Below are 21,617 nucleotides of genomic sequence, written 5' to 3' on the forward strand. Positions count from 1 at the left end.
AAAGCAAGTTACTTTCTAAAGATACAGTTAAAAAATATTTCTTCAGACTTAGGAACATGTTATAAAACAATGTAATGAGGTCATTAAGTTTTCTGGCCAAGTTTCAAAATATATTTAAATAATACATCTGAAATAGAGGATAGGGTCACCCTAAGTCTAGTGTCCATAATGCCTGCCCATTCATTCATTCAGTCAAATACTTTGCATAGTGTTGGGAAGAAACAAATAGCCAAGTAATCCAACTTGCCTTAAGCCCAGCTGTGATTTCCAGAGGGGTGCTATGGTTAGTAACTGAGTTGCTTTTCAAGGAACTGATGAAAATTAACCAAATCAGCTTGATATTGTTGTATATTTGCTGTAGCTAGTTCAGCCAAAAGGTTTTTGTTTTGTTTTGTTTTGTTTTGTTTTGAGACAGGGTCACACTCTGTTGCCTGGGCTGAAGTGCAGTGGTATGATCATGGCTCACTGCAGCCTTGAAGTCCTGGGTTCAACCTTCTGAGTAGCTAGAACTACAGGCATGTGCCACCATGCCCAGCTAATTTTTAATTTTTTCTATAGAGATGGGGGTCTCACCTGTTGCTCAGGCTGGTCTTGAACTCCTGGGCTCAAGCAATCCTCTCACCTCAGCCTCCCAGAGTGCTGGGACTACAGGCGTGAACCCCTGTGCCTGGCCAATCAAAAGTTTTTTTTTTGTCAGCTTTCTAATGGTTTTCCTTATTTTTCAAAGGCTTTGCCCACTGATGCAGCTAATGTCATATTCATTAAGTGCCTTCTGCTGAATATGCACAGAGTGACCCTCTTCCTTTTATAGGACTGTGCAGTCACCATCAAAGTGCTTCCACAATTTGACATGACTTAAGCTGGCTGCATTTCTTAACCTTCTCATCTTCAGCCTTGAGTGGAAGAGAGAACACAGAAAACTGCCTTTTGAAGTCATACTGAACTCATTGACTTCCATCATATCAAGCATATCAGTAGTTTCAAATCTTACAGTATAGTAGATTAAATCCTTGAAGAGTTTGAACTATGTATAAAAATGAAAAGAGAGATACAAAGGACTTTTTATTGTTTACAATCTTTAAAATCAAATTGCCTTGATCTTTGATGGCATAATCAAATACTATATCTTGATGTATCGTGGCACTGGAAAATTGTTTCACAAATAAAGAAAACTCAGATATTTGATGCTAGGGATGTTTTAGAAAGCTTAAGAATATCTAAAGTCATCTTTTCATTACTAGGGTATTAACATTTAGTTGGTATTGATTTATAAACATTGGATATATTACCACAAAGTTGCATCTTTAGTTGTGATTACTATGTTAAAGGACTTCATGATTATCTAATATGGAAGATTATAAAATGTTATCATGAAAATGATACAGTAGAGAGCATACTTTTTGCCCTTAAAAATCCAAATGAGGCTGGGTGCTGCGGTTCACACCTGTAATCCCACAACACTTTGGGAGGCCGAGGCAGGCAGATCACCTGAGGTCAGGAGCTCGAGACCAGCACGGCCAACATGATGAAACCCCATCTCTACTAAAAATACAAAAATTAGCCAGGTGTGGTGGCATATGCCTGTAATATCATCTATTTGAGAGGCTTGGGTAGGAGGATTGCTTGAACCAAGGAGGCAGAGGTTGCAGTGAGCCGAGATGGCACCACTGCATTTCAGCCTGGGTGACAGAGTAAAACTAAGTCTTAAAACAAAAAATCCAAACAGACAAAGAGAATAGAAAAATGGATGGTTTAACTCAGAGCTTTACACACTGTTTTTTCCAAAGGCCCAGATAACAAATAGTTTAGACTTTGCAGGCCATCAGGTCTCTGTATTTGTTTCCTGTGGCTGCAGTGAGAAATTACCACAACCTGGTGGCTTGAAACAACAGGAAGTGATCCTGTTTCAGAGGTAAAAGGTGTGAAGTCAAGAGCTACCCCTCTGCAGTCAAGAGAAGGCTCTGCTCTGCGTCTCTCTTCTGACTTCTGTTGGTTGCTGGCGGCCATTCGTGCTCCTTGGCTGGCAGCGCCAACACTCCCGTCTCGGCCTCTGTCTTTGCCTGGCCCTCTTTCCTGTGTGTCTGCTTGTGCCTGTATGCGAGTCTTCCTCTCCTGTCTCTCCTAAACACACAGTCATTGCGTTTAGGGCCCACCATGATCCAGGATGACCCCAACGTAACCTGATGGCATCTGCCGAGATCAAAATGCGACCCCATTTCCAAATAAGGTCGAAGTCGCAGATACTGGGAGTTAAGATTTCAGTTAAGATTTGTCTTTTGGGGAGACACAGTTCAAACCACTGAGGTTCCTGTTGCAGCCACTCAACTCCATCTTTGTAGCATGAAAATGGCCAAGGACAGTACGTCAACAAATGCAAGGGCTGTGTTCCAAAGAAACTTTATTTACAAAAACAGGTGGTGGATCCGATTTGGCTGGCAGAGTTTGCCAGTCAATATTGGATCCAACTTAATTGAAGCAAAATGGCAGCAGAGCAAAAAACAATTCCCCTTGCTTCAGTCACTTCAATTTGAAAGTACAAAAATGCATATATGTGTGTATATATAGGAACACTTATTTTAAAATAGATGTCAATTTAGGGCCAGAAATGAAACTTTTATAATGACCTCAAATCCCAGATCTTACTGAAAAATGCTCGAATTGTATTTTTCTGATCAATGAAAAGCTTTTTGATGATCATTTAGTTTTCAGTCTATATGGCCTTCCCTACAAAAAGATCAAGACTATTTGGAAACAAAATTTCCCTTAAACTTAGACATATTTATTCACTTTGTTAAAAAGAATGTACCTGTTTCCCTGACTAAATGTATCCCCCATAAGGACAGGAACATGTATCCATTCTTTGTCCTCAGCACCTAGAAGATAGCCTAACACCTAGTAGTCATTCAGTAAATATTTATCTAAAATAACTTATCAGGGTCAGGCACAGTGGCTCATGCCTGTAATCCCAGCACTTTGGGAGGCTGAGGTGGGTGGATCACCTGAGGTCAGGAGTTGGAGACCAGCCTAACCAACATGGTGAAACCCAGTCTCTACTAAAAATACAAAAACTAGCTGGGCGTGGTGGCATGCACCGAAATCCCAGCTACTTGGGAGGCTGAGGCGGGGACATTGCTTGAACCTGGGAGGTGGAGGTTGCAATGAACCAAGATTGCACAATTGCACTCTAGCCTGGGCTGCAGAGCAAGGTTCTGTCTCAAAATAAAATAAAATAAGATAAAATAAAATAACTTCTCTTTGATGGAATAAAAAGCGTGAATTGGCGTGTTGTTTTAATCTTTTTGTATAAAAATAATCTGTTACCATACCTTGAAATTATTATCTTAAATTGAAAGAAAAGCAACAATATGAGAAATTCAGTTTCTTTTAAGGGGTATTGGAAGAATTTGTAAAGATAATAATGGAGTAATGAATCAGAGTGGTCAGTGGAAAATAGTTTTTTAAAATAAAAATCAGATTTGTGGAAAAGAAGACAAAGGTAGGTAACTCGAGATACATTCCAAGACCCAAACTAAAATATAAGCAACTACTTTGAACAGCTCGGTATTTGGTAGCAATATTGGTATTTGGAAGTAGAGAAACAGGACCCCACAAGGGAACCCTTCATTGGCAACATGGAGAGAGTAGGGTAAAGTTTGGTGGAAGAGAGCAGGGAGGAACCCTCCAAACCTTTCCAAGTCTGGGCTCTAGAACTCTGTGATCATTCTAGCCGGGCGAGTCTTGCCACTTTTTTTGTAGCCGAGGGAAGGCAAAAGTTTGAATGTGTGGGGTACAGTTGTGGTGTTAAAACAGAAAGGATCAAGGCAGGGTAAGCTGAATTGACATGGGAGAGAGTCAGCCACAAGGCTCCAAGTTGGAAGCACATTAATGAGCTGTGTGATGGGTGTACAGACAGTACATGCTGGAGAGAGAGAGAGACAGAGAGACGGAGACGAGAGACATTGATTCTTTGACAGAGGGACTCTCTTTTTGAAAGTGGAAGAAAATACTATCTCAACAGCAGTCACAATCCAAAGGATACTACAGTAACCAAAAAGAAGGCCTGGGGCCAGTTAGGAACCATTGATTTCAAGTTGACTATGGAATCACTCAAAGAAAACGTGAATTTAGGAAAAAGTGAATTTAGTGGGGTGGGAAGAAAACACTGAGTGCTGAAGACAAAGCCTTCAGGGTCCTTCAGATTAAAAGGAAAGTAAAACTTGAGAAGGAATAAAGACAAAGGAGGACCATTTAAAATGCTGCTCGGGCCACTCTCCCTGCTGAAGGCCTCCATCTTTTGCTGTACACCTTTTCCACCCACCCTTTCCACTGTCAGTTTAGCAAATTCAGGAAATAGAGAGTTTTTTTTTTTTTTTTTTTTTTGAGACGGAGTTTCGCTCTTGTTACCCAGGCTGGAGTGCAATGGCGCGATCTCGGCTCACCGCAACCTCCGCCTCCTGGGTTCAAGCAATTCTCCTGCCCCAGCCTCCTGAGTAGCTGGGATTACAGGCACGCACCACCATGCCCAGCTAATTTTTTGTATTTTTAGTAGAGACGGGGTTTCACCATGTTGACCAGGATGGTCTCGATCTCTCGACCTTGTGATCCACCCGCCTCGGCCTCCCAAAGTGCTGGGATTACAGGCTTGAGCCACCGCGCCCGGCCAAAATAGAGAGTTTTTAAACAGAGAAACACCACTTGTGTATCCACGGAGTTGCAGGTAACTCCCCCCATCAAATTAGCCACTTGAATTACCTTAACTATTAGGATAGAGCTGATTAAATTCATTTGCTAGAGGGGAAAATGCCTTTTAAGCAGAATGGTATGGGAGGAGGACCAGCTTTTTCCACAATTCAAGACATTTGAGTCCTTAAAACATGAAAATTGTGCCCTCTGAAGAGTCTTTGTAAGATTATATATATATGAAAGTTCAATGCATTTGACAAAGTTTCAGTAGCAAGAATTTCCCAATTTGCTCATGCTCTTTAAAATACATTGAAAAAGAAAAATAAACATTTGAATGGAGAAATGCTATAAAGAAAAAAGCCATTCTAACTTTTCCATTGTGGAAAATTTAACTAAGTATCGAAGCCAATTTTAGCTGGCTTCTGTAGTGAAATTTGAGCATGAGCTTAAAATCTTTTTTTTTTTTTTAATTAATGGGAAAAATCAGATACAGTAGCTTCAATGAACATTCATAGCACTCACTAGCAGAAGGTGTGCTTCACTTCTTGGTGATACGAAATATTTAACACTGATTTCACAAATACTAATTTCTTGCTGAAAGCAAGTTTCCTAGATAAGCAATACTATTGTTTACTATCATCCCACATTGAGAAGGCTAGAGTAGTCAATTTTTAGGAGAAAGTCATGCTGACATCATGCAAACCTTGTATCTTTGCAGAGAGGCCAATGAGACTTGAACCCTGAGCCTAAGTTGTCACCAGCAGGACTGATGTGCACACAGAAGGAATGAAGTATGGATGTGAAAGAACGCAGGCCTTATTGCTCGCTGACCAAGAGCAGACGAGAGAAAGAACGACGTTACACGAATTCCTCCGCAGACAATGAGGAGTGTAGGGTACCCACACAGAAGTCCTACAGTTCCAGCGAAACATTGAAAGCTTTTGATCATGACTCCTCACGGCTGCTTTACGGCAACAGAGTGAAGGATTTGGTTCACAGAGAAGCAGACGAGTTCACTAGACAAGGTGGGTAACTGTCCGAGTAAACTAAGGCAATGCTCACATGTTGCTAACTTGCAGGTGTCATGATTTTCCCCGCCGCGCGACATGACTGTTGTCTGACTTTGCTGTTCCATCTGCTGATTCTGATTTTGAGATAATAGATGATCACACAGTACTCCAGATGAGAGGTGGAAAGCCACCAATGGACACATTGGCTCCCAGGCACAGGCACTGACATGTGGAGAATTCCGAAGCCTCACCTGCCATACGTGAGGTTTATGATTCTGCACATGGCCCAAGTGTTTGTGCACTTGAAACTCCAGTCTGTGGGGCTCCCTTTTAGTTGGATGAAGGTGCGTTCATTCATTCAACACAATGAACATTTTGTTTGTGGTTAGAACTGGTACAAGGAGAACAGGAGCTGTTGTTGCAGAAACACTCTTTCCCCATAAGAAAGTGAGGCTTATTGTCCCAGATCATCTCAGGATCCATGCAGTCCTGCTGTTTGCCTCTGTGTGATTCACACAAGAGCCTGCTGTGGAAAGGTTCCATTGCCTTTCTCCTAGGCAACCTAGTAAATTAAGTTTATATCTTAAAACTTCCTAGTTTCCCACAATATAATCCATTAGGGTTTGGTCACTAGCATATATCTGTTGAACATTTTTACACTGGTTTTTTGCCTGAGTATCCTCCCAATGGAATCATGACTTCTGTAACTTTTATTTCACGATCCTAAATCTACCCATTTCCACTCTTAAGACACTAGGTTATTTTTGACTGGACATATATAGTTATATTTTGTTTCTTCTAATATAGTCTTGAGATGTGGGCAAGATTACTAATAAAAATAAAATCATCTTACATTTCTAATGTGCAGTATAATTTACATATAACTTAGCATCCCTTAGCTAATTTAATCTAAAAATGAGGAAAAATAAATTAAAGTTTAATAATAAAGAATGTATTCATTCTTTTCCAATCACCGTACAGACAGTGTGACTAACAGTTTGATATTGGGCAGGAACACATTTAAGAAAAAGTAATAATGCAATAAATCGTTCAAAAGTTTAAGAATTTTCCATGGTTCTTTTCTTCCCTGCCTTGTGCAAAGAGCCATTCTAACTAGATTGAAATAGTGTTCACTCACCCAAGCTGGTTTACATCAAAGAAAACTCATTTGATTTGCTAAGGAGAGATTTTTATACCCTAAAGCATGCCTCACTAATTACTGATATCAAATTTCATGAAAAGGGACAAAATAGCTTAACATTTTTAATCCATTTTTCAGGGGAGATACAAAACATATTTGAGGTATGTAGTCTTAGTTGATTGTACAATGCACTGTAATTTTAAACCCACTTTTTTTCATATTGTCTGCACAGCTGAAATAGATTATCAGTGTACATTTTTCAAAAATTTAAGAATTAGTAAGTAGTGTAGAAAAGGCATGCAATCTGGACCGAATGTGAGTTCTTACTTTTTGTAACAAAAATAACTCTTTAGTGCCCTGTTGGAAAACAAGAAAACAAACGAACAACTCCAAACCCCACATCACAGAGTTAAGTTTGAAGGAAACAGCAGCACATGGGGCGGGATGAGTCGGAGGTCATCTCCACCCCAGGCAAGCATTTCTTGCAGGCAGCAGGGATGATGCCTACACAGGTTAAAAATAGTGCACTGAAATGTTCTCTTCCCAGGCAGCCTTAATCCAGTGCAGACTGTTGTTGACAACCTGGCGGTAGCATTTGTAGAAACCCTGGAACGGAAGTTCTTAGGGGGCCAAAGAGTGTTACTCCTCACTCCTTGCAAGCCAAGGACTGCAGAATACAAAGGGGCAGAGGAAAGAGAAAGTGTACCAGGCCACCAGGGAGGCCTTGTTGGAGAGCAGAAGTGAATGGAGATGCGCATGCATAGTGTGTGATGGTGCCACAGGTCACTTGACGTGTGTGAATCTGAACTTTGTAGAAACATGAAATGAATGGACTGCTCATTACAGCTAACGCATGGTGCCACCCTGGTCACCACGCTAGGCAAGTGTGTGCAGTCCCCTGGTGAGACGGGTCCTGGTGACATACTTTTTTCAAAGATTGAGACGTATGAGGTTTGGAGAGTATGGAGATCTCATGGCTCCTGAAACGTAGCTGGAACTTGAATCCAGGGCTGCCCAGCTCTGGCCCGGCTTCTAATCTCTGTGCAGTTGCCACAGTGGAAAACAGGCAACTCAGTATAATATCGCCCTTTGGTTTATTGGAGTCAGTTTTTAAAGTCTGTTATTATTATTATTTTTTATTTAGTGACAAGGTCTCAGTCTATTGCCCAAGCTGGACTGCAGTGGGGCAGTCAGAGCTCACTGATCTGGGCTCAAAAATATCCTCCTGCCTCAGCCTCCTGACTAGCTGGGATCACAAACGCACACCACCATCATGCCTGGCTAATTTTAAAGACTGGTTTTTTTTCTTTCCTTTCTTTCTTTCCTTCCTTCCTTCCTTCCTTCCTCCTTTCTTTCTTTTCTTTCTTTTCTTTCTTTCTTTCTTTCTTTCTTTCTTTCTTTCTTTCTTTCTTTCTTTCTTTCTTTCTTTTTCTTTCTTTCTTCAGTGGGGTCTTGCTTGTTCCTCAGACTGGTCTCAAACTCCTGGTCTCAAGCAATCCTCCTACTTGGGCCTCCCTAAGTGCTGAAATTACAGGTGTGAACCACCAAGCCCAGCCCATTTTAGTCAATTTTGAATTAAAATGTTCACGGTGTGGATAGGGAGATGTGCGCAAACTGAAGGCATATTTGGGAAATAAAATTGATAAGATTGTGTCATCGGGTGAATGAGGATGAGTGTGAGGGTGGCATTGCAGGTACTTTTTCCTTCCTGTGGTTTGATATGAGGAGTATTTGTAGCTGGAGTGGTAGGTGTAGGAGAGAAACGAGTAAGGAAAGTCTGCTATCAGATTATGTTTTTCTTGAGCAAGCATAATGAAAAATCCTTCTAGGCTTTCATTTTCTTTGAACCTGACAAATGTCAATTTTTCCTCATGGACTATTATGTTATGGGATTAATTATTTAATCGACAAAATGTGCTTCCTGCCACAGCTCCTGACATCATCCACCTAATAAAAATGAAAGATTAAAAACATTCATAGTAGCCAAATATCTTTGAAACAGTTCCGAAGAGTCATGCTAATTTAGCTTGTGTGTGGAGTTTTAAAACAGCCAGCGAGTCATATATCCATTTACTCCTTGAATGACACAGGGAAATGCAGCTTCGGCTGTGGGAGAGGACAAGCACGGTCTCTGTTGGCACGATTACGTGGAGAATTCAAATAGAGAAATATGATGTTTTTATATTTTTAATTGACCAATTTTATGTCGAATTATCAAACTTGATTTTAATGGTTTGTATGGTCTTACTGACTGGCAGGTGACTGCTGTTAATTACGTTATATTTAGGTAGTATAATGCTGGGGACGATTTCATCTTCATAGTAATTGCATAATTTGACGGGATCTCACATAGATCTTTCTCTTTTTAAATCTCTTCATGTAGTTTGTTGGTGATGAAAATAGTTGCTCTCTGAACAGCTGTGGAGCTTTCTGTAGGTGAGGATGAGGTTAGGGTAACAATGGCTCGTTTTGCTTTCTTGGATGCTATTTTCTTTTATTCATCTTTGAAGAGAATTTATCCCATCAGATCTCAGGCAAATTTCTTATGAAACAGCTGCACAGGATCATCCCACAGCTTTTGGAGAAGTGGTAAAATAAAATAACATTTTTTTTCTCTGCTGCAGCTCTCTGGGCTATGCACATTGCCTGTAGTAATCTTGACCAAACGCTTATCAATTCCAACAAGGAACGCGGCCCGTGAGGGTGAACTCTGAAAAGAGATGGTGTCTGGAAATAAGAATACATTTGTTTAACTGAATCATAAGCCTGAAAAGAACCACCTTTGTGGCCCTAACCCAACGTGTATGAGAGTTAGTCAATAATCAGTGTTGGGGTTGTGAATTTATGAATTGTAAAATGTGAAGACTACCATTTATTCTTTATTTGTAGAATGGCAACAGAGAGGAAGGACTCTGTTTTTAAATCTGAAAAACACCATGATATCTATGTTTATACATAACTGAAATCAAGACAGAAAATAAGTTGCAAAGAAGGGAAGGGAAGGAGGAAGGCAGGTTGACAAAGGCAGGCACCACTTGATTTCTAAGTGTGCCTCACCTCTGGTCTTTCCTGACAGTGTGGCTCCACTTCCAGAAACTCCTCTCTTTTGGGACGTGCCTTCTGTTCCTTCTTAGCATAATCAGGAGTGCTGAGCAGACCCCCAGCCCTCACAGGCATGGCTTCTGCTTTTCACCTTATGCCCTTGCTGGTTCAAGGCCAGTTCAAGTGCAGTTTGGGGGATTCCACCGGGGAGAGGGAAGAAAGAGAAGAGGGAAAGTTAAACCCTGATTCCCCACTGCCGGACCTGCCTCATGGGCCACATTCAGAGGGCTAGTCCGTCTTGTAAGCAAACGTTCCAGATGCTACACCTGCCCCTTACCAAGGATAATCCTTGTAAGGAAACAAAAAGACACTAGAGGAGCACTCTGAATGTTCTTATAAATATGTGTCTCAGATTCTGGCATGACGGTGCTTGAATGAAGACTCATCCACCTGTCTCCCAGCGGACTCCCTACCTCCTGTGAGCTGAGCAACGATCAGGGGTTTAGATGAGATCTGCAACTCTGTTAGGATCCTGAAGGACCAAGCTGATGCAGATGCTTTCACCTTCGCGCTGGATGACAGCGTGGAATGGGGTGAAGCCCTAGTGTGAGGGTCAAGAAGAATGCTGTGGCTTTTAACAAGAGTAGAGACGTTTGTCTCAGGAGTCTACCATGATTTCCCACTCTTTCTTAAAAGCACCTCAGGAAAACAATAAATTTAATGGCACCCAGCATGCAGGAAGTGGGATAAAATGCAAAAGAAATAGATTAGGAAGCTTTTAATGAAAATGAGCAATGGAGATAAGAAAACCTGAAACAAAATAACCAAAATAAAATATTGTAACTAAAGCATGTGCGGAAATCCCGGAACAATAACAACAAAAAAGCAATAACAAAAGAACAAACAATGACCACCAAATGCTGGAGAAAAAAATTAAAATCATAATCTACAAACTAAAAATGGCAACAGATTAGTTGAAGAAGAGAGGTTAATGATTTTGAAGAGCAGGTAGAAGAAATAACTCAAAACAGAAAACAGAAATTCAGATAAAATTAAGAAGACAACACACATGTACACACACAAACTGAAGAACATCCTAGAAAAATTCTTTAACTTCAGGGATAAAAAATGTTTACAAGGTTCCAGAGAAAAGCCAGGTTACATTTTTTTTTTTTTTTTTTTGAGACATAGTTTCGCTCTTGTTGCCCAGGCTGGAGTGCGGTGGTGCAATCTTGGCTCACTGCCACCTCTGCCTCCTGGGTTCAAGCAATTCTCCTGCCTCAGCCTCCCAAGTAGCTGGGATTACAGGTGTCCGCCACCACATCTGGCTAATTTTTGTATTTTTAGTAGAGATAGTGGTTCATCATGTTGGCTAGGCTGGCCTCAAACTCCTGACTTCAGATGATCTGCCTGCCTCAGCCTTTCAGAGTGCTGGGATTACTGGTATGAGCCACCATGCCCAGCCTACTTTTCTTTAACTTACTAAACATAAATAACACTAATAATGTATTTCTCATCTGCAACAATAGAAGCTTGAAAACAGTGGAATAACAACTATTGAGAGAAAAAAAATTGCAACCCAGGGATCTTATTTGCAGAGAAGATACTGTAGGAAAGGAAAGATTTTTCATGGGTCACCAGGTTCATGACTAAGGACCCTGTAACAGAAGACAGATTGACAAGAGCAGTGCACACAAATTCATTTAATACCAGTTTTTGGTGAAACAAGAACCTTCATAAGGAAACGAATGCCCAAAGAAGCAGGTAAACTTGTGTATTTTTTTTTATTTTTTATTTTTTGCGAGGTTTGATGAAGAGTGGACAGTCACGGAGAAGTAAGACCGGACACAAGGTGTAGGATTGAATGGTGATAAACTGGGAAGAACTTGGCAAGGCCTGTTTATTCAGATTCTTCTCTGTGTCCTTGTATCTTCAGAGATTCGGATGTTCCTTCCTCTTTGTATAGGAAGGGCACTTCTTGGATGAGAATCTTATGTCCTGCTTTGGGGAGAAGGGCAAGGGAAAGGTGGGAGTGACTTTCCTGCTTCTGCTGTTGTCTCAGACACCAAGATGCCATATTGTGGGTTGCATGTCCTGAAGCTGATCAATACCATTTATCTCTCAGAGTAAATGAAGGATACTTAGGTAATGCTAGGATTCAGAGACCATGTCAACAATATACATACACCGTCTAAGGAGGTACTCAAGAAGAAATACCAACTGAATCAGAATCATGACCTCCGCAGAGGAAGCAATGATGAGAGAGCAACTTTACAGTGTATATAGTTAAATCTCAAACGATGACTACAGAGCAACTGGAAATGTGTCAGAGCACTACAAGAAAAACCTTAACAGAAGGCTGGAACTAAAAGCATTTGCCTATCTCAGCAAAATCCAAGAGTTGGAAGAAAGTAGAAAAGTAAAAGTGTTCCAAGTTCTCATCTCATCTGAAGAGGGAGAGTGGGGAAACAGTTATGAAATAGGGCTTTAGTGGAGGGAACTAATTGCCATCTTGCATTCATGTAACAATGATAAACCTATATTTGAATATGAATGTCAAGAATGGGAAGGTAACCATTAATGCAATGGACCCATCTAATTAGCAGGGGGAAAGGGATTCAGTAGCATTCTGACCAATTTAGCAAATACAGTTCCAAGGATAAAAAGGAAACAGGTAAAATCATGCATAATCCAAAAAACAGGATGAAAGGAGTCAAATCTGCTGTATTACCTTTTACCTAAATCTGCTATATTACCTTTTACCTAAAATTTAAATGTACTACATTTTGGCCAGGTGCAGTGGCTTACACCTATAATCCCAGCACTTTGAGAGTCAGAGGCAGATGGATTATTTGAGGCTAGGTGTGCAAGACCAGCCTGACCAACATACTGAAACCTGTCTCTACTAAAAATACAAAAATTAGCCAAGTGTGGTGTCAGGAGACTGTGGTCCCAGCTACTTGGGAGATTGAGGCACAAGAACCACTTGAACTCGTGAGATGGAGGTTGCTGTGAGCCAAGATCATGCCACTGCACTCCAGTCTGGGTGACAGAGTGAGACTCTGTCTCAAAAATAAATAAATAAGTAAATAAATAAACAAATAAATGTACTGCATTTTGACATAAACTACTCAATTGGTTTATAAAAGTTTTTGATATTTATAAGACATATGCTTAAAATGGTAAAGGAAATGGTTGAGAATAAAGATAAAATAGGTGAATACAAACAAAACGAAAGGAGGAATGGCAATATCAGGAAAGATGGAATTTATGATTAAAAACTCAACAGGATAAAAAGGACCATTGGATATGTGATAAATGGCATCCTGTGCAGAAAGAACACTCTTAAAATGCATACATTAAACAATAATTTAGTAGTTAAATTTATAAAGCAAAAACTATTAGAAAAAATAAAGATTGTTAAAACACATTAATCATGAGATTTGATTCACTTCCTTCAGAATCAGGCAGATCCAAAAGACAAAAACAAGACAGCAATTATATAATATTAATCAAAAATTTTAGCTAAGATATATATACAGAAATTTATAACTGTCAGAAATGATACAATTTTATACGTTTCTATGGAATAGTTGTAGAAATTGATTATGTATGTGGCCACAAAAAGAAACATAAAAAATTCAAAAAACAGACTTTACAAGCCAAAACATTTTATCATAAAATGCAGTAAAATTAGAAATAAACAACAATAAGGTAATTAGAAATAAATAACAAAAAGATAAATAAAACACTTTTGCCTCTTGGATTATGATGTCCCTTTACTGTGATAAGAAGCAATCAAGAGCAATGAGAATTCTGCTTCCAAAATGTATGGGAGATAGTGAAAGCCATGATCATAGGAAAAACACTGTGAAGAAATCAAGAACAAAGACCTGTAAAATAGGAATGTACTATACATTTAAGAAATGAGTTCAGGCTGGCTGTGGTGGCTCATTCCTGTAATCCTAGCACTTTGGGAGGTTGAGGTAGGTGGCCCAGCTCAGGTCAGGAATTTGAGACCAGGCTGGCCAACACGGAGAAACACTGCCTCTACTATAAATACAAAAACTAGCTAGGCATCGGTGATGCATGTCTGTAATCCCAGCTACTTGGGAGGCTGAGTCAGGAGAATTGCATGAACCTGGGAGGCGGAGGTTGCAGTGAGCTAAGATTGCAACACTGCACTCAAGCCTGGATGACAGAGCAAGGCTCCATCTCAAAAAAAAAGAAGAGGAAGAAATGAGTACAATATCTGGAAAATAAATCAGAGGAAATAGGAAGAGATACATAAGATATAACTGAAATTTAAAAGAAACAAAACAGCGAGGTCTTTTAAAAGACTAATAGTCTTGATCCTGATTAAGAAATAATGAGGGGCCGGGCACGGTGGCTCAAACCTGTAATCCCAGCACTTTGGGAGGCCGAGGCGGGTGGATCACAAGGTCAAGAGATCATCCTGGTCAACATGGTGAAACCCCATCTCTACTAAAAATACAAAAAAATTAGCTGGGCATGGCGGCACGTGCCTGCAATCCCAGCTACTCAGGAGGCTGAGGCAGGAGAATTACCTGAACCCAGGAGGCGGAGGTTGCAGTGAGCCGAGATCGCGCCATTGCACTCCAGCCTGGGTAACAAGAGCAAAACTCCGTCTCAAAAAAAAAAAAAAAAAAAAAAAAAAGAAAAGAAAAGAAATAATGAGAACAAAAATAAGGAAATATCCTAAAAAGACTGTAACAAAAGGTGTTTTCCAAGCAATAACTTTGAAAAATCTAGAGGAATTTATTTTTTCTCAGAAAATATGATTAACCCCAAAAGATGTCAGAACGTGGAGCAAACTTGTCAACACCAATTATTTCAAACAAGATGAGGAAGGTGATTAAAAGAGAGATCATTTAAAAGGGCCAGATATGTTCCTAGGTAAATTTTACATAACCTTCAAAGTACAGCTAAGTTTAATGTTTAAAAAACTATTCACCATGATCCTTCCCAACAGATGGAAGGCATCAAAGTTCATGTTATGAAGTTGGTGTAACCTTAATAACAAAGCTTGATTAGAATAGTACAAAAAAAGAAATCATAAATAAATTGCTTTACATACCAAAATTGCTTTTCCAAATCAAATGCAAAAATTCTAAACAAGTATTTGTATTTAAGAATCCAGCAATGTATAAAAAGAATAATATGCTAGACCAAATTAATAACCAAGTGGTTACTAATCCTTGCTGATTATACAAGGATTTTTCAGTGTTCAGAAATCTACTAACATAATTAGATTAATAACTCAAAGTAGAAAAACATGATCTTATCAATAGGTGATTTATAGGTTTTGGAAAAAAAATAGAAACCATTCTTTATTCAAATAAACTCATAAGAAGAAAAAACACTTCAATGTGGTAGTAATATTTAAGATGATCATTCAAGAAGTTAAACAGCATTCTAAAAAGTGAGATTCTAGGACATTTCAATTGAAATAGGAAAATAAGAAAGATTTACCTATTCTCACAATTAACTATTCAAAATTGTTTTACATGTTTTAGCAATTGTAATAAGAAAATTAAACAATTGATATATGTTTTGGAAAAAGTTAAAATCAGTACTTTGGTTAAAGATGTGGTTGCATGCATACAAAAACCATGTGTCCCTAGAAATAAAAAAAAAAAAAAGAATTTGAAGTGAATTTTGTATTTGGATGAATACAAAATAAATACGTAGGCAGTGTAGATCATGTAGTATAGTAGTTGAGAGTGTAGGTTCTGAATTCAGATGACCTGTGTATCAATCCCAGGTCTGCCTTGCCTTAGCTGACTGGCAGGTTACATAATCTTGACCAAGGAACTTTTTCGGACAAGTTACATGACTTCTCTATGCATCCATTTTTATTATTCATAGATTGTGCTGTAGTTTGTTGAGGGTAGAATGAGTTAATATATATAAGCTGCTTAGAATAATGCCTGATACCTGTTACTAATATCTACTACTTGGAAGTCAGAAAAAAAAAATCCTTGTCACAAAGGCAACAGACACTATAAAATTATTTGGAACAAATTTTGCAAGCATGGTATGGGACCTAATATGAAGGTACCTACAAAATATTACTGAAAGCACATAAAACAGGATCTAAATAAATAAACAGTGTTTTTGGATGGGAAGATGATACCTTAAGAATATCAGTTCTCCCCAAATGAATGCATAGAAGTTAAGGATATCAAATAAAATTCCAGTGGGTTAGGGTTAAATTTAATTGGAGTGAGTGATCTTCAAATTCATCTTAAAATTCAAGCGATCTTAAGATTCATATTTTCAAATGGCTGGAAATAGCCAAAACAATATTTAAAAGTCAATAGTGAGGACAAAATGGCCTTAATACGTATTTTCTAAAGTATGATGAAGCTGCTACCATCATGTCTACATGATATTGGCCTAAAGACAAGTAGATTCACCGAACAGATGAAAATTTCAGAAACAGATCCTAGTATATAGGGAAATTTAACATAAAACAAAAAGATGATTTTTCTATTCAGTGGATTTGATAAATGGTGCTGGCACAACTGGTTATCCATCTGGAAGAATATAAAATTGGACCCATATCTCTCAGCATATTCAAAAATAAATTAAGATGGATTAAAGACAAATGTAAAAAATAAAGCAAGAATTCTAGAAGTTAATTTGGGAGACTGAGTAAGATAGGAATGACTTGAGCCGTGAGTAGCAGAAAGCTTCAGCTTAAAAACTGAGGAGAATCATTTTCTTCTGAAACAAGAAGTCCAGAGATAGACTGTCTAGCCAGGGCTTAACGATACCATTAAGGCATCTCTCTACTTTTTCCAGCTCTGTCATTCTTAGCAGGTAGCTTTGGCCCCCTTGGTACCCAGCTGGTAGCTGTGCTTTCATATGCCTGTTGGAATAAGAATGAACACACAGGTGGGAAGGGCCTTCTCTACATTGGACTATTTCATTTTACTGCCCTGAGACTTGTTGCTTCCTCTCTCTTTTCAGAGCTGTTATACGTGACCATACTTAGCTGCACAAGAAGATGAAGCATTTGCTATTTTTCCTTTCCGGTCCTTATAATAAAGGTGGCAAGAAGAAAGTAGTTTGAATCCACACAGCCCATCCCAGGGACTCTATGTACCCTTCAAGAGTAAGGGAGAACATTCTAATAGAAAATTAGAATATTTCTAACAGAAAACCCAGAAGAAAAGACAGACTTAAATGATTAGTTTTAAAATTTAAAACCTTTTATATGTAAATTATAATACCCAGAAACAAAATCACTATATTGGGAAATATATTTATAATTCTTGTGACATATATAATGTCTGTATCTATAATATATGGAGTGACAATTACAATTTGAAAACAGAAAGATAAACATGCCAATGGGAAATGGCATACATAAAGAGAAATTCACATAGCCAGTAAACATGAAAAGGAGAATTGGTTTTCCTATTAGTGTGGAAAAGGTGATAGCTAATCCCAAGTTCTACATCCCTACTATACAGCCCCTATATCTTGGCATCCTTCATTGAGTATTCACATATCTGGGGGATTCACCTACGAAGTTTCTCCCTGCTTGGTAAGCAGAAAATCAATGAAAGAGCCTTACTGTAAGCGGGATCTTCCTGGTTGGCACATTTTTTTTTTCAAAGAGACAGTCTCACACATGGAAGCCATGCTCTAGAGTACAATTCATCCAGTTCTTCATTCAGACACACGTAACTGCAAGACCTGTGTGTTCCATCTTGCATCCTCCATGTTGTTTTCGTGGGAACATACATACTGATCCTTATTAACTTCTAAACCCAATACATTTCTAAAGTGAGAACTTCCTATATAGTTTTTAAGGTTCTGGCTTAGGAAGAAGCTGAAAAACAAACAAACAAAAAGCAATTCATGAATAGCTGTACTCAAAACTTTACACAAAAGCTCTCATTAAAGTATGTGAAATAAATAATAACAACAAAAAAGAAAGGAAGAAAAGAGAGAAAGAAGAAAGGAAAGAAAAAAGAAAGAAAATGAAAGAAGGAAAAAGAGAAAGAAAGAGGCCGGGCGCAGTGGCTCACGCCTGTAATCCCAGCACTTTGGGAGGCCGAGGCGGGTGGATCACGAGGTCGAGAGATCGAGACCATCCTGGTCAACATGGTGAAACCCCGTCTCTACTAAAAATACAAAACATTAGCTGGGCATGGTGGTGTGTGCCTGTAATCCCAGCTACTCAGGAGGCTGAGGCAAGAGAATTGCCTGAACCCAGGAGGCGGAGGTTGCGGTGAGCCGAGATCGCACCATTGCACTACAGCCTGGGTAACAAGAGCGAAATTCCGTCTCAAAAAAAAAAAAAAAAAAAAGAGAGAGAAAGAAAGAGAGAAAGAAAGCTGCAAAATATTCACAGAGGTTGTATTTGGAGAGTGGGGTTGTGAAGGAACACCTTCCAATTTTCAGTCAAAAGATCAAAGGAAAAAAAATTATTCCTGCTTTGGAGCTGCAGCAGGTTGGTTCTGCACATTGGGGGTTAGACAAGAAAAGCACCTTTTGAGATGGCCAGATCTAGCTTGTTAATGTCCCTACTGCCCTGGTGGCTCGGTTTTCAATTCAGGTTGAACTCCAGATATGATGTGTATACACATATATCTGGAGGAGCCAGATCAGAACATAGCATTATGCTTTTGATTTATTTTAGGGATGAAATATAAACCAAAATTCCCGAGTGCTAAAGGAAACTTTAACTTTTTTTTTTTCCATTTTTTCTCCTTGGACTCTTAATAATGTTATTCTTAGCTTTTTTTTCTTTATGTTCCATTATGCTGCCTTTTTTCTGCCTCTACATAACCTCTGATATGGTTGGGAGATCTTTGAGATCCTCTGAATCCATTGTATACATAAGGAATAATGAGACTCAGACTTGTTTAAATGGTCACTCAGACAACAGCTGATGATTTCTAGGTCGAGAAAAAAATAGAACAAATTTTCAATCATTTTTTCGACTCTTCCCTTTCATCTTTCTAGTTTCTATTAGAAAACCACAGTTAAAAGTTACATATGTTTTTAAATATCATCACAAATGTGAGATAGACAAAGATATCTTAGAAAGGCCATAAGAGGAATAAATATAAAAGAAAAAAATGGATAAATTGGACTTCATCAAAATTAAAAACTTTTGCTTATCAGACATTACCTTTAAGAAAATGAAAAGCCAAGCCACAATCTGGGAGAAAATTATCTATCTGTCTGTCTATCTATCTATCTATCTATCACAGAGACTTGTATCTAGAATATATAAAGAGATTCTACAAATCAATAACAAAATATAAATAACCCAATTTTAAAATGGGCAAAAATATTTTAATAGAAACATCACAGTAAAGATACACAAGTGACTAATAGGCTTGTTAAAAAAATGTTCAACACCATTAGCCATTAGAGAAATGAAAATTAAAACTATAATGAAATACTACCACTCAACCTCTAGAATGGCTAAAATTAAAAAGATCCACAGCACCAAATATTGATGAGGATGTAGAACAACTGAAACTTTCATATGTAAAATGACACAACTGCTTTGGAAACTGTTGGACAATTTTTTATCTAAAGTAAAAATAACACCCCTGGACCCAGCAATTCATCTTCTTAGTATTTACCCAAAGTGAATAAAATCTTACATTCATAGCAGCTTTATTCATAATAGGCCCATATTGGAATCACCAAGAGAATAAAACAATTGTATTTTAATACAATAGAACATGAGTTAGCAAGACAAATGAGTGACCTACAGATGCTTGCAATAATGTGGAAGAATCTCAAAGATCCACTGAACAAAAGGATCCTAAGTACATCCTGTATGACTCCATTTTTATAAAGTTCAAGAACAGACAAAACTAATCTGCTGTAAAAGAAATCTGAATAGTGGTTTGCCTGTGGGGTGGGGATTGACTGGGTACAGGAGAACTATGTGGGAGTGATGGAGAAGTGCCTTATCTTGCTTGGGGTCATGGGTACATTTGTTGAAACTCATTGAAGTATCCACTTTAGATCTATGTATTTCACTGCTTATGAAATTTACCTAAATAGTAATAAATGCAAAAAAACCCACAAAACTTACAAAACTCGGTATGTTCAAAGAACTGTAGTTGAACATGGAAAGTTTTGGGTTTATATTTTCCCAGATTCTACAGGGGTGAGATTTGATTTGGTGCTAGGAGCAGAGTTGCACTGTTTCCACTGAACCATAAACACAATCTTTAAAAAACAACCTCTTTTGTCATTGCACTCTAATGTTTTGCTGGATAAAGGCATTTTTGTCAATTAAGATAATTCCATATACAACATATCCAGGATTGTAATGAGAGAATAAAGAGTTGGTGTCATAGATGGGACCAGGTCTTCAAATATTTTCAATTTCCAAATTAAAAAGAGCCCCTTTTAAGTTCTTAGATATGGATTACTTTAGGGGAGCAATTTTACTAGAATATTGCTAAAATTATAAGTAGTTTTTAAGTGTTTCTATATATTATATGTTCCAGATAGGTCAAAAGTATTAAAATCATATTTCTTAAATACATAACGTGAAGGTTGTCCATATAGTTTTAGAATGTCACTGGTAGCATTGGGCAGATGTAAAAATAGTATCAGTAACTCTTTTGATTAAAATAGTAATGTCTCAGCACCATTGTATCCTGTATTGGATGTGAAATGGAATACATTCTTTTTCTTACTCTTCTTATTTTTATTTTATTTATTTGGATTTTTTGCATTCTGAAAATCTATTAACCATTCAGACATATTGGAAATTGTGAAAGAGGAAGATTTGAGAGCCAAGAGGAAAATGCTTTTAATTTTAAAGACTGAGATTTAGTTTAGTCTTGGATGCCATTATAGTGAATAATGGGAACTGATCCTAGACTTCAAAAGAAATATGACCATATGGTCCTACCATTCAGCACTTAATGCTGCTATGAATTTCCAGTTAGACCCAAAACTTTTCATTTCCCCAGTGTTCCCCCTCACCTCTGTCATCAGACAAAAACGAAAAGAATCTGAAACCCCTTTGCATGTTTTCTGAAATACTGGTGCTGCGAAAGCTTATTTTTGTGAGAATCAAGTTTTATGAAAAGAGACAAAAACCTGAAACATTAATCAGATCCACTGGGCTAATTACTGCAACTCCAAAGTTTATTACTTTTAAATATTAACTGCTTAAAATGATTCATTAGAGATCAAAATGATTAATCCTTCTCAGTCACTATAAATGTCAGCGGCAGGATTAAAGGATTTAGATGGTCATGTTTACTCAACCTTACATTTCTGTACTTAAAGACACAAGTTAAATAGCTCTAGTTTATCATTGTTTCATGTTAATGGTTTTCCTCTTAGCTCCCTTTTTTAGCTCCCCTGCCTAACTGATTGTTAACTAATTTTGGCTGTTAAGTAGGCAAGGGCTTCTTTCAGGCTTGGCGGCCAACCTGCTTTGTGGATTACCTACCAGAAGGTGTGAGTAGATAGAGGTAGCTTACAGCCCTTCTCGGGACGCAGTGGGGGTAATCCTTTCCCCCTGCCTCGGCCTTTATTGGTCTGATGTCTTGAGCCCCAGCTTACTGCTCAACTTGTATCTGGTTCCTTGCCACGTTGCCTATTTTGGATCCACAGTGTGAATCACCGCGGTGCCGTTTCAGTCGCAATTATTAAACACCTGCTGCTTTATGCGGAACCATAGGCATATTTATACCAATACCTACTGCAGTTCGACT

At 38.4% G+C, this 21,617-nt stretch overlaps 1 protein-coding gene across 17 annotated transcripts in view; it reads left to right on the plus strand.

Annotated features, from left to right (window-relative positions):
* Positions 1-21,617, plus strand: part of TENM3 (teneurin transmembrane protein 3) — a 2,726,163-nt gene that overhangs the window by 2,237,628 nt on the left and 466,918 nt on the right. For all 17 annotated transcript variants that reach the window (XM_074396661.1, XM_074396660.1, XM_074396665.1 and 14 more), the window contains one exon: positions 5,402-5,708. In XM_074396661.1, coding sequence (XP_074252762.1) covers positions 5,477-5,708 — 232 coding nt within the window. In that variant the 5' untranslated portion in view covers positions 5,402-5,476. The remainder of the gene's footprint in view (positions 1-5,401; positions 5,709-21,617) is intronic.

This window comes from Saimiri boliviensis, chromosome 3, assembly GCF_048565385.1.
Source record: "Saimiri boliviensis isolate mSaiBol1 chromosome 3, mSaiBol1.pri, whole genome shotgun sequence".
Taxonomy (NCBI): domain Eukaryota; kingdom Metazoa; phylum Chordata; class Mammalia; order Primates; family Cebidae; genus Saimiri; species Saimiri boliviensis.